We start from the raw sequence: 17,301 nt of genomic DNA on the forward strand, positions 1-17,301 counted from the left end.
GTAACTTTCTATAAGAAATTTGTACCTGGTGACTTGCATCACTGGTAACGACCGATATTTCTATGAACATCCGTCCAGGTAAAAATTATCTTAGTCGGATGGATTCTTATACATGTGCTGATGCTTTACCTGTAATGACAGCTAGCACACGTTTTTAATTTCTGTGTAAGTTGTATCGTCACGACCTACCTATGATGAGGTATTGATTGAAGTCGTTAAAACAGTAAGTCACATGGTGGAAGATCGCACACATGCAATAGTTGGCTCCATCGAGTCCTGGTGCATCAGTAGTTTTAATGTGGGTCTAGGGTTATTTTGGTACATTTTATGTACAGCCAAGTACCGTCTGTCCATGATATGTTTTGGTGGTGTAGGAAAACCAAAAGTACCAGAAGAAAAATACCTATTTTCACATGTGAATCACGACATAATAATGCAAAAACATTGTCAGATTTTGGTTAAGCCGCTCTGGTATATAAGCCGCACTCCCGATTTCAGGGAAAAAAGTCGCAGCTCCGGAAAATACTATAGTAGATTTATATGACTGGCTGGGCTTCTGTCTGTTGTCACCCAGTAGCTGCGAGTTACTGGACATCATTATGTAGTATGTGTAAAGGATCTGACTGGCTTTACTTTCCTGTGAAAACTCCTCAGACGTAACGAGTTGAGTGTGAGCTCCACTGTATATATCCTAAGGATAGCCGGTAGCCAGCTGTAGCCGGTTACCTGAAGAAAAACCATTGACCGTTGAGTAGTATCTATAATTTTCCTAAGTCATACTTGCCAACCCTCCCTATTTTGGAGGGAGACTCCCGATTTTGAAGCTCCCATTTTAGGCCATTTCAACAAGTCCAAATCTTTTGATATTCAAAATGTCAAACAAAAGTCTTACTATACCATCATAAAGAAAAATCCATCTTTAATTTCTTCATAGGGGTTACTAAGTAGCCTTTCCTGAGGTTAAAAGTTTAAACACGCAAAATTACCCCCATGGGAATTTCAAAACGTTGGCAAGTATGCTAAGATGGATTTGCATACCAGTAATTATTATTACATATGCAAGTCATTGGCAGGAATGGAGTTCTAGTTGTAGTATATGACAAACAGTTTAAGCACCCATCCATGGTAATGTCTAAGGTAATATAACAACAAAGACATTAGCCATTCAACTAGTGTGACCCAGTATCATATTGCTTAGGAATAGTGTATTTGAGCTAGTTAAAGTTTCTGCCCTTAAAAAAGGTGTCTTACACTTTTTCACGAACATTTCATTTGCTGAGGATAAGAAAATGATGTTCAAAAGTAAATTTCTGTGTCAAAGATTTTTTCATCTATACCAGTTTTGGTGTTTGTTAGAAGAATTGGTCAATTGAAGTTCTTTTAAAACTACTTAGTGAGAGACTCCACTGTAAGCACACTCCTCTCGACCTGTGTTACGTGATCGTAGATATAAATTAGAAGGAAACAATCAATAATTGACACAGAATCACAGACATCTGTTAACAATTACTATCTCCTTCTTTATTGGTTTCATTTCCCTTGGTTGATTCAATCAGAACACTGACTAATACATATCGTTTGAATTCAGTAGCGGGCTGTGTTGATCAACGGTGACCAGGTAGCTCAGTCAATACAGCATTTGGCTAGTGTTCGATGGTCCATAGGAGCTTGAATCCTAGTCTGGGCTAACATTTTCTCCTGTTCTGTGACAGAACTAAAAAAAAACATTGAAGCTTCTTTGGTTTAGCCCAATTTTATTGTGCTAGTGCGTTTGATTCTTGAAATGTGTGAAAATTTGTGTAGAAAAGAAGTATGAAGTTTTATAGGAAATACCAGGTAACTTTCACTAGAGTATATATATATCACTACCTGTACATTGATGCCTTGGGGGGAGGTAACTCTTTCCTGCCCATTAGTTATAGATAAGTGATTAATCACTACACATACCTGTCAGTTTCTTACCTGTGCTGCAGTCACATGTGTAATTGACTAAAATTGACGTGGCAGGAACAGTATACCTACAGCCAAATCTCCACACATGGATGTTTGGTTCTGGCCATTTACGTCTGGTGTTGTGTCATCTGTATACAAACCTAACAGGTCAAAATGTCTTATCATAGACATATGGTTGTCATTTTGAGACAGTCTTGTCCACTACTAACTGACCACTGATGGACAGAAAGTGTGATGTATTCTGGTGGACATGCACTGGTCGCTCTCTCACATCTTTGACAATATGCTTGGGAATTAGTACCTAATTTCTCTAGATTTATATACTGGATTACAGAAGATGAATCAGAAGATGAATGGAAATGAAAATTGTTTGAAATGTTATTCATAGTTTTACCTTGGGAGTGACTAACATATGACAATGTAAATTCTGGATTACTATACAAGGAGAGAATCTTCTAGGATTTAATGAAAGTGAAGATCTACGCATTTGAAGACATCTAAGTGGTCATTGTCCATGCAGTTTTGGTGTTGCTGTCCTATGACCGCTGTCCATTTTTGGTACGGCTGTCATATTGTATCAAATGTTCGGTGATAGTGTGTATTGAAGTGAAAGTTGCTGTCTATGTATATGTGTGATGTAATCTTCATTGGTGATATCTGCTGAACAATCGGATCTCGTGGTTATAAATTCCTGGGTCAGAAACCATGTCATGTGATAACCAGGTTGTACAATCGTAAAGATAGTGACGTTATCTCTTTGTCGTGTGCTAAAGATGACGTGAAAAGGGCAACAGCGAATCTCATCACCTTGTGAATGCAGAAAAAAACATAAACATTCAATAGGTCTTTTAATGGTTTATAACTTTAAAGTTTCATTTAAAAATTCAGAACTTTTCAAAATTTTGTCTACTAGTGTGATTTTATAACACTGAATATCGAATATGTTTTGCTGAAGAAATTGTGCCATATTTTCTAAACAAATGGTATAATCATTGGTATAAAATTCAAAGCATTTAGCTGTGATGGAGAAGATTGTGACCGTGCGGTTGTGAAATAATTGGGAAAAAAATGGCTGAAAACAAGAGAAAAAAATCCACTGGATCAGATACGAGTGATAAGCCAGGGGAGATAATCGATCCCCACGAGGATTGTAATATTGATGAACTTCGCTATGAAGCTAATATCAGCGAAGCCGAGAACTACCTCAAGTTTTTACAGCTCACCCACCATGAGGGGTCGCAGTCTGACGAGGATGTCGATCACCACGGAGATCTCGATGGTTATATTGAGGACGATATTATCGGGGAAATGCCGCCGGCAGAGGAAGATATAGATTCTGATTACGATTTTGGACTTTCTGATCTCACTGAAGCAGGTAGCTTTACATGTAATTGTATCAGAGAATTGGATTGATAGTGACAGGTTCTCTCATTTGGTTGAAATAGAATTTCCATGAAATAGTTTTATTTCCTTGCCACTTTGTGTATATAAAAGACAAGTTGTGCAAACATTTTGATCTTTAACGTACATCTAATTTAATACAAATTTCTCTTTTTTTATCTTCATGAAAGCACAAAAGTTGGTAAATATCAGAGAGGAAAGAAAACTTTACCAATTACTACCTGTAAATGAAATTAAGGCTTATAAGTTCTAAATTTAAACACAGGTAAAAGCTATAACAGAAACTATACTGCTAGTAACAGAAACCATGCTTAAAAATTAACCACATGGACTATTATCTGTACATCTAAGATGTACTGAGCTCAGTGGTGTGTTTCATCCTGTGAGTGATAGTGTGTGGGTCTGGTCACATCAGATCATCCTGTGAGTGATAGTGTGTGGGTCTGGTCACATCAGATCATCCTGTGATAGTGTGTGGGTCTGGTCACATCAGATCATCCTGTGAGTGATATAGTGTGTGGGTCTGGTCACATCTGAATCATCCTGTGAGTGATATAGTGTGTGGGTTGGTCACATCAGATCATCCTGTGAGTGATAGTGTGTGGGTCTGGTCACATCAGATCATCTGTGAGTGTGTGGGTCTGGTCAGTGTGATAGTGTGTGGGTCAGATCATCCTGTGAGTGATAGTGTGTGGGTCTGGTCACATCAGATCATCCTGTGAGTGATAGTGTGTGGGTTGGTCACATCAGATCATCCTGTGAGTGATAGTGTGTGGGTGGTCACATCAGATCATCTCTGTGAGTGATAGTGTGTGGGGTCTGGTCACATCAGATCATCCTGTGAGTGATAGTGTGTGGGTCTGGTCACATCAGATCATCCTGTGAGTGATAGTGTGTGGGTCTGGTCACATCAGATCATCCTGTGAGTGATATGGTGTGTGGTCTGGTCACATCAGATCATCCTGTGAGTGATAGTGTGTGTGGGTCTGGTCACATCAGATCATCCTGTGAGTGATAGTGTGTGGGTCTGGTCACATCAGATCATCCTGTGAGTGATAGTGTGTGGGTCTGGTCACATCAGATCATCCTGTGAGTGATAGTGTGTGGGTCTGGTCACATCAGATCATCCTGTGAGTGATAGTGTGTGGGTCTGGTCACATCAGATCATCCTGTGAGTGATGTGTGTGGGTCTGGTCACATCAGATCATCCTGTGAGTGATAGTGTGTGGGTCTGGTCACATCAGATCATCCTGTGAGTGATAGTGTGTGGGTCTGGTCACATCAGATCATCCTGTGAGTGATAGTGTGTGGGTCTGGTCACATCAGATCATCCTGTGAGTGATAGTGTGTGGGTCTGGTCACATCAGATCATCCTGTGAGTGATAGTGTGTGGGTCTGGTCACATCAGATCATCCTGTGAGTGATAGTGTGTGGGTCTGGTCACATCAGATCATCCTGTGAGTGATAGTAGTGTGTGGGTCTGGTCACATCAGATCATCCTGTGAGTGATAGTGTGTGTGGGTCTGGTCACATCAGATCATCCTGTGAGTGATAGTGTGTGGGTCTGGTCACATCAGATCATCCTGTGAGTGATATAGTGTGTGGGTCTGGTCACATCAGATCATCCTGTGAGTGATAGTGTGTGGGTCTGGTCACATCAGATCATCCTGTGAGTGATAGTGTGTGGGTCTGGTCACATCAGATCATCCTGTGAGTGATAGTGTGTGGGTCTGGTCACATCAGATCATCCTGTGAGTGATAGTGTGTGGGTCTGGTCACATCAGATCATCCTGTGAGTGATAGTAGTGTGTGGGTCTGGTCACATCAGATCATCCTGTGAGTGATAGTGTGTGGGTTGGGTCTGGTCACATCAGATCATCCTGTGAGTGATAGTGTGTGGGTCTGGTCACATCAGATCATCCTGTGAGTGATATAGTGTGTGGGTCTGGTCACATCAGATCATCCTGTGAGTGATAGTGTGTGGGTCTGGTCACATCAGATCATCCTGTGAGTGATAGTGTGTGGGTCTGGTCACATCAGATCATCCTGTGAGTGATAGTGTGTGGGTCTGGTCACATCAGATCATCCTGTGAGTGATAGTGTGTGGGTCTGGTCACATCAGATCATCCTGTGAGTGATAGTGTGTGGGTCTGGTCACATCAGATCATCCTGTGAGTGATAGTGTGTGGGTCTGGTCACATCAGATCATCCTGTGAGTGATAGTGTGTGGGGTCTGGTCACATCAGATCATCCTGTGAGTGATAGTGTGTGGGTCTGGTCACATCAGATCATCCTGTGAGTGATAGTGTGTGGGTCTGGTCACATCAGATCATCCTGTGAGTGATAGTGTGTGGGTCTGGTCACATCAGATCATCCTGTGAGTGATAGTGTGTGGGTCTGGTCACATCAGATCATCCTGTGAGTGATGTGTGTGGGTCGGTCAATCAATCATCCTGTGAGTGTGTGGGTCTGGTCACATCAGATCATCCTGTGAGTGATAGTGTGTGGGTCTGGTCACATCAGATCATCCTGTGAGTGATATAGTGTGTGGGTCTGGTCACATCAGATCATCCTGTGAGTGATAGTGTGTGGGGTCTGGTCACATCAGATCATCCTGTGAGTGATAGTGTGTGGGTCTGGTCACATCAGATCATCCTGTGAGTGATAGTGTGTGGGTCTGGTCACATCAGATCATCCTGTGAGTGATAGTGTGTGGGTCTGGTCACATCAGATCATCCTGTGAGTGATAGTGTGTGGGTCTGGTCACATCAGATCATCCTGTGAGTGATAGTGTGTGGGTCTGGTCACATCAGATCATCCTGTGAGTGATAGTGTGTGGGTCTGGTCACATCAGATCATCCTGTGAGTGATAGTGTGTGGGTCTGGTCACATCAGATCATCCTGTGAGTGATAGTGTGTGGGTCTGGTCACATCAGATCATCCTGTGAGTGATAGTGTGTGGGTCTGGTCACATCAGATCATCCTGTGAGTGATAGTGTGTGGGTCTGGTCACATCAGATCATCCTGTGAGTGATAGTGTGTGGGTCGTCACAGGATGCCCCACAGCTTTACAGGTTTTTAACTATCTATTTATATTGTACTGTGTACACAAAGTCTTCTCTGTGGTTCAGTTAACTTGTATGTATATATACCATTAAAGTATAGATCTTCATCAAAATATCACATAGATTTTGTCCATATAACTGTTGATACTGCTTACACTGACCACAGGTACCAAAGTATAATTTTTGCATACATGTAATTGTCATATTTGGCCAATACTAGTAATATGAGTTAAAGATATGAGAACAGACCAGCTTGAATACATAAAAAGACATAGTTATTGCCATGAGGCTATTTTGGAAAGGTGTTAAAGAAGGAGATGTTCTAAGTGGCATTCACACGTATAGGACCAAATACAGTAAATGTTTATATAAGGACAAGAATGCCAAGGACATGAAATAGCCCAGAGCCTTTACCACTCAGCTGTAATGTTTCTATAGTTCTTTGATCACATAATCTAAAAGGTATTTATGACAGGCTTAATGACAGGACTTTGTCTGTGAATGGTATCCGTACGTGGGGATCTCTATAAAGTACCTTAATATCATTTATTCGAATTGGAGAATGATTGGGGTTAGTCTGACATGGTAATCTGTACTTATACATGTACATACAAAAGTACAGTGATACTATCTTTATGGGGAAGGGAAAGAAAGGATGAATTGCTTCACTTACTTGTCATAAATACGTATGTAATCCTGGTCAATACTAGCCTCAATATATCGCTCGATCGGTTGAGCATCAGACTAGTAATCGAGACGTCCCGAGTTCGATCCCTGGCAGAGACAGGTATTAAATTTATTGTAAATCCTGCACCCTGTTACATATATATAATGGCAGATTCATTTTAAAACTTTTGTTAAATACCATATTCTACATGATAAACACATGTGCCCACTAATAAATACCCCCTTCCTTAAATTTCGTTTTTTGCCCCTGCTATTAGGAGGGGATGGACCGTGGCATATATAATGTTGCCTGTGTTTGTGCCATCCTGTCATGCCTTTGCTATATGTAGACGGGGACATTTATGTATTATAGACCTTTCTAGTCTGTTGTGTATTTGATGACATCAATTAACACCTGAACACTATCTGTACAAGTATCAGCTGTTTGTATCACACTAAAACTTGTAGCCTCTTAAAAATAACTGATTTTCATTGGATGATGAACCTGATTCCATGTCCTGAGCTAGTGTTGTAGGAAGACTCTGGAATGGTAGTCTAAACTAATGTTGCAGAAATCCCTACAAAAGTGTCATGTTAAATGACACTTTATTTTTAGTTTCAATTGATGTATATTAGTACATATGCTTTGAGGATTTTATATCTTGTGCAAACATATTGCCAAGCACAAATTTAAAAATGTAAATAATTTCATTATGGATGCACAGTGTGACAATTGCCACATATGTTGCAAACAGTTTGAAAGTTGATTCAGAGAAAAATCCATACGCAAAAATATCCATTTTCACAGTATTCATTACAGGTATGATGGAACAGTCTGATTGCTTCATTCACTTCTGCAACTTTAGAATGAACTGATCCAGCTTTTGAATTAGAACAGTTAAATAGTGTCTTCAGGGATGGATGTGTTAACTAGAACTGAGAGATTTATGATATTTTATCTCTATTACAGATGAACACATGATGTATGGTAACTTAGAGTCACCTACGTTTGAGACCGTGGAGGGTGTAGATGGTGAGACCACAGAGCAGCAGGTATACAAGGACGAGGCTGAGAGGGAGCGTGATCTGGAGAAATACAGAGAGGAACTCGCTAGAGTGAGTAAAAACATTGAATTATACAAGTTGGGAGATCCAGTGCTTTGGTTTCATTGATTTAATGTCCTGTTAAATGTCAAGGTCGATTGAGAATGTGTCCAGGTTTAGGAGGTGGAGGACATATTACCACATGACCTTCACCTCTAGGTCAAGTGTTCAAGGTGGAGGACATATTGCCACATGACCTTCACCTCTGGGTCAAGTGTTCAAGGTGGAGGACATATTGCCACATGACCTTCACCTCTGGGTCAAGTGTTCAAGGTGGAGGACATATTGCCACATGACCTTCACATCTGGTCAAGTGTTCAGGGTGGAGGACATATTGCCACATGTATGACCATTCATCTCTGGGTCAATTTGTATTCAAGACCTTCACCTCTGGAGTACATATTACACACTGACCTTTACCTCTGGGTCAAGTGTTCAAGGTGGAGTACATTTTTTACCACATGACCTTCACCTCTGGGTCAAGTGTTCAAGGTGGAGGACATATTGCCACATGACCTTCACCTCTGGGTCAAGTGTGTGGAGTATGGATATTTTACCACACTTTCAAGGTGGGAGGCCCACATGACCTTACCTCTGTCCAGATGAGGTCACATGACCTTCATCTCTGGGTCAAGTGTTCAAGGTGGGAGTACCACATATTACCACATTTATTAAATTATATTACCACATTAACCTTCCCCTCTGGGTCAAGTGTTCAAGGTGGAGGACATATTACCACATGACCTTCACCTCTGGGTCAATGTGTTCAAGGTGGAGGACATATTACCACATGACCTTCACCTCTGAGGCCAAGTGTTCAAGGTGGAGGACATATTACCACATGACCTTCACCTCTGGGTCAAGTGTTCAAACCCCACATGGGGCAGTTACCGTAATGTTGGTCAGTGCTTTTCTCTGGGTACTCTTTCTTTCTTTCTTCCTCTGCCAAATGCCATTTCTATTGTATTTGTTCATTATAGCTGTTATTTGGATCTCATTCAGTATACAGTATGGTTTAAGAATAGGACCAACAAAGTTAAATGTTCAATATCACTACATATGAGAGAAGGTGGTATTCCAGTATTACAATCTAATTAAAATAAGACTTGATGTTCTACATTACGCTCTAACACAGGGTGTAACAATGCCCGGTTTGGCGTCACCTCAGCATGCCTATCAGTGTCTTGCCTATGAAATCTTCTGTGTGGTTGATTCATTCGGAAGTATGAACGGCTAAAGTCTATCCCAAGATGTTACGATTCTAGGCCATAGGTCATGCGGAGATGACCTCGAACAAGATGTTGTTAGATTTGATATTGGAGCGGAACATAAAGCATCATAGTGCAGCGGAATTACAAGTCTAATTTTGAATATCGGGCAAAGAAACATGATGCGTTCATTTGGTCCTTCAAAAGTTCCTATACATATTAATAAGACGGTTAAAAGTTCCCCAGTTCTATAAAGTTAAAGATGAAGTCGAAACATTGAAAATATGTAACACACGGACATGAACGATTTAAGAATTTCCATACTTAAATTAATTTTCTATGTAACGGAAATTTTGAAGAAGAGATTTATTATTCCACATACATCACAATAGACTAATCCATCCTTCGACGTTCAGATCACTGAGATGTCTCTGTATTGAATCTGTACCAGGTACCATGAAAATGCTACATATCAGTTACCTTGTTAGGCTAGGACAATAACTCGGTTATTTGTCCAATTTTAGCTGGTGACATTTTGCTGGATTTAATTTTCATTTATTTTAATTTCATAATGCAATGTGTAACTTATTGGCAAATGTTCTCTAATTTCATTAATCATTGTAGATTTTAGTGTGAGAAAATAGAAAATCACTTCCTTACACTTATTTTAGGTCATCTGAACCTGAAGGTTATGGATGACCTATTGTCATCGTAGGTGTTTGTCCGTCGTCCGTGCGCCGTCCGCCGTGCGTTTTTGTGCATAAGACTATTTATACAAAAGCCACTCTCCTCCTAACCCTTGAGTGGATTACATCCATATTTGGCCGGATGTTGAAACATCATTGGGGAAGGACAATCATATTTATATTTTAATGAGCCTGGTCTGACCCCTAGGGGCTGACGGGGTGGGGCTCCAAAAGGGAAAATTTTCTTAAATTTTGCTTTAAACATCTACTCCCTCCTAATCTTTCAGTGGATTGCATCCATATTTTGTGTGAAAACATCTTTGGGGAAGGACAATTTATATTTTATATATATACTAGTTAGGTCAGACTCTTTGGGACAGAGGGGCGGGGTTTCAGAAGGGGGAACTTTGATGAAAATTTTTGGCTTTAAAATCCTACTCCTCCCTTAACACTTGAGTGGATTACATCCATACTTGGTGTAAAAGATCATTGGGGAAGGGACAATCAAATTTTATAAACGAGGCCTGAGTTTTGACCTCTGGGGACTGAGAGATGCAGGGCTCAGAAGAGGGAACTTTGATGAAATTTTGCTTTACAAAATCCTACTCCTTCTTAATCTTTAGTGGATAGCAACCATATTTTGATGTGCAAAAACATCATTGAGGAAGGACAATTCATATTTTATATAAACGAGTTAGGTTTGACCTCTTGGGACAGAGGGGCGGGACTCAGAAGGGGGAACTTTGATAAAATTTGGCTTCAAAATCTACTCCTCCTTAACCCTTGAGTGGATAACAACCATATTTGATGCGAAAACATCATTGGGGAAGGACAATCATATTTTGTATAAACGAGTTAGGGTCCGACCCTGGGGACAGAGAGGCGGGGCTCAGAAGGGGGAACTTTGATGAAATTTGGCTTTAAAATCCTACTCCTTCTTAAACCTTGAGTGGATTACATCCATATTGGTGTAAAACATCATTGGGGAAAGGACAATCATATTTTATATAAACGAGTTAGGTCCTGACGACTGGGGACAGAGGGGCGGGGCTCAGAAGGGGTAATTTGACTGAAATTTGGCTTTAAAATCATATTTCTATTTCTCCTTTACACTTGAGTGAATAACAACCATAATTGGTGTAAAAAAATCAATGGGGGAAGACAATCATATTTTATGTGAATGAACCAGATTTGACTCTTAGGGATAAAGGGGCTGGGCTCAACAAATGACCTTTACCTACTTTAGAAACTTACATATTAAACTAAGATGTTCTTTGTATTGCTTATATTAATTGTTAACCACTACTTTATACTGTGACTGTTTTGTGCCATGAGTCAGATGACCGTTAAGGCCCATGGGCCTCTTGTTTCATTTTTAGTACATACAATGAAGTCATATTTTGTTACGTAAGTTGTAATGACAACTAATTTCCTTTCCTGTTAGGTCGAAAGCGAGATCACAACATTACGACAAGTATTAGGATCAAAGGTCAGATACGCCTCAGAACTGAAGAGGAAAATGGGAATCACGCCATTCCAGGAACTTAAACAAGATCTTCACTACGGCTTCAAAACTATCAAAGAGTCTGACACGTAGGTATCTCAGGGTCAGCTTAACTCTTCATATTCATGGTTAGCTAAATTCTTTAATCATGGTCATCTGAACTCTTTTGTTAGACTGTTTGTCTTTCCTATCTTTTTGGTGTGGCTATTTTATATCTTAAGAGATCTTTAATTACAGAAATGTTTTATTGTGTTAGTAGATCAAACAGTTTAATGATAAAAATTATGAATTTTTAAAGCTACTTTCAAAATTTCTTTAATGTACCAAACTGGCAGTTTTATTTGTGAAAATTTCATAGCAAGCTGCCAAGTCTTGAAATCGCGTTAAGGTGACCGTAAATTTTGTTTTCTTAAACATATTCATGTTTTTTTGTTTAACTCTGTAAAGTAATTACAAACTTGATGCAGTTGAAGACATTCGATATTGTCTTATGGTTAACATTTGGTCATAAAGTAAAAGAATTAAATCATTAATTGATTTATAAACATAAAATATTGTGATAGGTCTTACTTCAAACAGTGCTTTGTGCTTAATTTTGTATAAGCAGTATTCATATTGTACTCAAAATAATTTCCGACATAATATATATGAAATTTTCTTTTATCTTATTATGGTTTCACCCCAATTATGCACATGTTTCGTTTTAATTAATTTTTGTCTGAAAATCCTTGCAATCTATCCAGCATTTCCCCTTTTAATAGAAACAGCTTTATTTTACATTCTACCTGATTGTGTATCCGTTGATTTTAATTTTGTTCTCCATCATATCGATACCAAACAAAACTGTAGAGATCGTGATAATTTTTGAGAAAAATAAATTAGACAACACATTTGTTCACCAACATTTTGCACTCATTGTTAGAGTAGTTGTGAGCACTTTTCTCTGGTGTTTTTTGTTGTGCTAGTGTTGTGAAGACAAATGAAAAGCTGACAAATGTCAAAGACAGAATCACGGCCACGAGCGCGTAAGTCTATGGTTTTCTCCTGTTTGGGGTTTTTACCTGTGTGTCTGTGGTAACCACTATATGATACTATTCAATGGTCTGTAGATATAGTCGCCTGTTTAAGTTACAAACTTTGTCTCGTCTTCATTCTCTTGAAATGACTTGAATTCTTTATTTATATCTTTGATTATAACCCTACCATAATATTAATGAAGAAGCCAAATTGTACCATTAGTATTCTGTTAGAGTATGCTTTTAAACTTAATACAAAAAGAGGTCACTTGTTAATGGAAAAAAATATACAAAAATTTCACTTCTTCATAGAAAATTATGGATAACACATGACTTGTAGGGTTCAAGGGCGGGTCAAGGTCACCAGAGTATTACACGGTCAAGGTCACTTGTGATTGAAAACCTTATTGTTTCTAAGGTCAAGGACATCAGTGTCATTTAGTAAAATATCAAGGTCAATATAAGAGTTGTTCTGAAAGGGACAAAGGTCAAGGTCACATAACTGTAAATTTGGTTTGGTTATCTGTATCTTGTCAAATCAACGGCTTTAGTCATTTAAGAAACTACAATATTTGTAACAGAGGAAAAGGCTGAGTTATTGGAAGAAAAATCACCAACAAATGCCTAGCTAGTGCTGACAGCTTATGAGCACTTCAGCCACAGACTTTGGTAGAATATTTGAAATGTGAACTTTTCAGTTACTTTGGCCCAGAAATAGCGACGGTATATCACGAGTTCATCATGTTTTTGATTGAATGCAGTTTTGTGCTGTATATGAATACTTCAACATAAGATATTCCATGGTTATCAATTAAGTTTAAACTAAAACAAAAACAAACAAAAAACAAGCACATACACACATATTGGGTGATAATGCAGTCTATAATAGCAGACACTTGTGTGAAACCTGAAGAAAAACTCACCTTCATTAATGGAATGTTTTATTTGTTTGAATTGTTTATTTACCATTCTTGTTGATTTATTTCATTTTGTAATAGTTAGTCATGTTTCAATTGTTTGAAGATGTTTATTATAATCCACATATACCACATGTTTATAATATTGCATGACTTCTGTAAGGTTTATGTGTTTTTGGAGGCAATATAACACCCAAAGTAATGTAAATGCTGTATTTATCCTGCAAAAAGCCTAAAAGTCCCTGAAGAAAATGTCTTACAGTAGTAGTGGGTAATTCACGAAAGGTTGGTTTGACCAGTGTCTCTGTGTCTCACTCTGCAGCTCATGGCTAAAAAGTAAGCCCTGATTTACTGTTATTGTACTTAATTTTTCACTCTTTATAAAAAATGATACGGTAACAAGAAATGAGACGGTAACAAGAAATGATTTTATTGCAGGATAAATACAGTATTAGAACTTCATACCTTGTTCGATATATCCATCAAATAGGCTTATTGCAGGATAACTCAGAGAAGCTTTATGTATCCTATAACCAAGAACTTAATCTGGTATCTTTATTGGGGTGTAGAGCTTTAAGACATATAGCAGTAGACATTGATCAGCTTTAGTTATAGTCATCAATATCTGAGACTCGGTGGATGAACAGGTCTTTGGGAAAAATTGAAGATGATATTACGTTAGCTGGTTTAATGCCATCTTTGTATATCAAAGAGTTGTCTGGCCTTGTGGATAGGTTTTGATTATTATGTACGTTATAGGATCAGTTAGTTCGCAAACTTTGTCACATGACGTCATCTTAATCAACGCCTTCCTGCAAGAGCAGATAACTCTATAATATCTATAAAAAAAATTGGAAAGGTAAAAGTAATGTCATAAGGACTCATAGACTTATAAACTGTTTGCTTCTTTTGAATCTTGGTTAACTCTGACATTTTTTAGTTCAGAAACTTTTGAAATATTAATTACCTATTTAATATAGGTTAGGCCAATATGGATATTAATTCCATAAAAAGGAGGTAAATGCATAATTTAGATTATGTTCTTCTTGAAGATTTTACAGTAAGATAAAGATTGTACCAGTGACAGCTCATGAAGTATATATTTACTATGGTTTAATATTTCAGTTTTATGAATCTCTGTTTCCATTTGTTGTGGTATTATGGAAACATGAAATACAAGTTATCACAATATCCAAGCTTTTAATTTCAGGGCTTGACATGTTTGTAACCGTGGAAATTCATTAAAAATGCACAGCTGGGCGGCAGATTTCATTTCAATTAAAAAAAAAACCTGATCATTTAAATCTAAGAAACCATCAATTAGTGTCCCTAGGCTGTGAACCAACAGCTGTACCGGGGAAAATCAATATCAAATTATTTCAATTTCCTACTCCGGATCCCAATCTTCATTGCAGATATCAAAAGACTAACGAAAAACTGGTAGAAATGAATGATAAGATCACTCATTCTCAGGCGTGAGTATAGATGCTTGGTCATCCATCTTAGCATGAGAATGTCCATATGATAACACTGTAATGTACCACACCTGTATATATAGGATGTACTAAATGGGGCATGGAGACCTGTCTATATGTTGTATTGTCTATGTCAGGGTTACCAATCTACGTCATCAATCGGCTGTATTTTGAGTGGAAAGTCCGCCATTTTGTATCCCTCGCTAGTAGGTGTATCATATATTATCAGAACACATGATTTGATATAAACATAATCACTGCCTCTGCCAGGATTTGAACTCAGGACCTCTGGGTTACTAGTCTGACGCTCAACTGATTGAGCTAAATAGAAGTTCACTCGCTAGCTGAGGGGTTTATTGTGGCTAGTATCACCAGAGTTACATAATTAATTATCTTTAGTGGCCATTGGTATAAAAAGACTGTGGCTAGTATCACCAGGGTTACATAATTAATTATCTTTAGTGGCCATTGGTATAAAAAGACTGTGGCTAGTATCACCAGGGTTACATAATTAATTATCTTTAGTGGTCATTGTTATAAAAAGACTAGGATCACGAAACAAGGACAAACATTCTTTTATCCTTATCACACAGGTATATACACCTATCTAGTGGACATGATTATGAGATATTAATGAGATAATCTAACAAACTAGGCATTTTGTGTTATAAATAGCATGATATGTAGCTTCTGTATATTTTTTAAGAGTTCCACAAACTGTCTTTTTCATAACAATTGCCGATTAAGGTGATTAATATGGCATATTTACTGGCGTGGCAATTCAACATGGCCGACATTCCACCAATAATACTGCCGATTGATGACACAGATTAGTAGCTCTATGTGTGTTACCCACTAATCTGTCTTATTATCATCACCAACATTTTCATTTTTTTCTTTTATAATTTTCTTTGAGAGTATTCATTTAAAAAATGTTAACCATTGCTTCTTCTTCACAGATATGAACTAATTTCTTTGGTATATCAGAAAATTTTGATAAAATCGCAAGATAATACACCCCTTAAAATGATAATATTGATGCACTAGGTTGTTACCTTCAACAGTATAGTGTCATGTGATAGTTATGTGTGTCACATGATTGTCATGTGGCAGGTTAAAGTAAATGTAATACTTATATAAATATAAAAGTCCATGAAGAAATCACAGAGATAGCACTGCCTAAAAACTTGTATATATTGTGTTAGGCTTAGACTGTTGTAACAGTTTGTAGTTACTGTTAGTGCTGTACAAAAATTATATTCAATATGTCGACTCGGAAATATCAAAATGGTAAAGTTTGATTTACTGCCAATTAGTCCCACCTTGTGGGGATTGAGTTGTGACATGACAAAAATCAAAAATGTCAAAATATGATGTCACACTCACTGGAAGATTTGACTTGTGATTTTGGTTTGTTTAGTTTTACGTCCTATTAACAGCCATGGTCATGTAAGGACGTGCCAGGTTTGTTGGTGGAGGAAAGCCGGAGTACCCGGAGAAAAACCACCGGTCAGCGGTCAGTACCTGGCAACTGCCCCACATGGGATTCGAACCCGCATCTCAGAGGTGGAGGGCTTGTGGTAATATGTCAAGACATATTAACCACTCGGCCACCGCGGCTTGACTTGTGAACAGTAAATCATATTTTACCTAGAACGTTTTGGTATCTCGAGATCGATATTATGTTATTTCTATGTGAACTTATATATACACGGGTGATGGAAGTTAACTGTGCGCATCTGTATAGTAAATAGTATTTTGTTATTTTTGAATATCTAGGTGCAAAGCAATTTTCTTTTTCTAACATTGAGTACTAATATTCAGGAATATCCTGTTAGAATTAATCACAATGTATACAAATGTATTTTATTTCTATTTCTCTGTCATTCATTAGACCTCAGCTATGAAAATATAGGGAACGGGGGATGGGATGGGGAATGGAGGGGGTGGGGCTGTGGCATACAGTGTTACCCATGTATACTCATGGCTGTTCTGTCCCATCATGTCTCGCTTTAATGTTTGGGAGTTCATTCATTCACCCCTGAAGACACAGTTAGACTCTCCATAATCAATGATTATAGACCAGTTCATTTTGAAATTTCAGAGGTGAATGATTTAATTGTGCCACTTATCAAATGTATAAGTTCATTACAACAACAAATGTCATTGATACAAACTGCTGCTTCTCCATTATTGCCTGCTGGTATGTGTCATATAATTTCTAGTTATCTCCCCTTAACATATAAATTGTAGTTATCTCCCCTTAACATATAAATTGTAGTTATCTCCCTTGAACAAACTGCCAA

At 38.2% G+C, this 17,301-nt stretch overlaps 1 protein-coding gene across 1 annotated transcript in view; it reads left to right on the forward strand.

Moving 5' to 3' along the window:
* The first annotated feature begins 2,281 nt into the window (after positions 1–2,281).
* Positions 2,282–17,301, forward strand: part of LOC138308679 (uncharacterized) — a 38,162-nt gene continuing 23,142 nt past the window's right edge. The window contains exons 1-5 of the mRNA XM_069249713.1: positions 2,282–3,328; positions 8,056–8,201; positions 11,528–11,676; positions 12,553–12,612; positions 14,936–14,995. Of these exons, the coding sequence (XP_069105814.1) occupies positions 3,022–3,328; positions 8,056–8,201; positions 11,528–11,676; positions 12,553–12,612; positions 14,936–14,995 (722 nt within the window). The 5' untranslated portion in view covers positions 2,282–3,021. The remainder of the gene's footprint in view (positions 3,329–8,055; positions 8,202–11,527; positions 11,677–12,552; positions 12,613–14,935; positions 14,996–17,301) is intronic.

This window comes from Argopecten irradians, chromosome 15 (genome assembly GCF_041381155.1).
Source record: "Argopecten irradians isolate NY chromosome 15, Ai_NY, whole genome shotgun sequence".
Taxonomy (NCBI): Eukaryota; Metazoa; Mollusca; class Bivalvia; order Pectinida; family Pectinidae; genus Argopecten; species Argopecten irradians.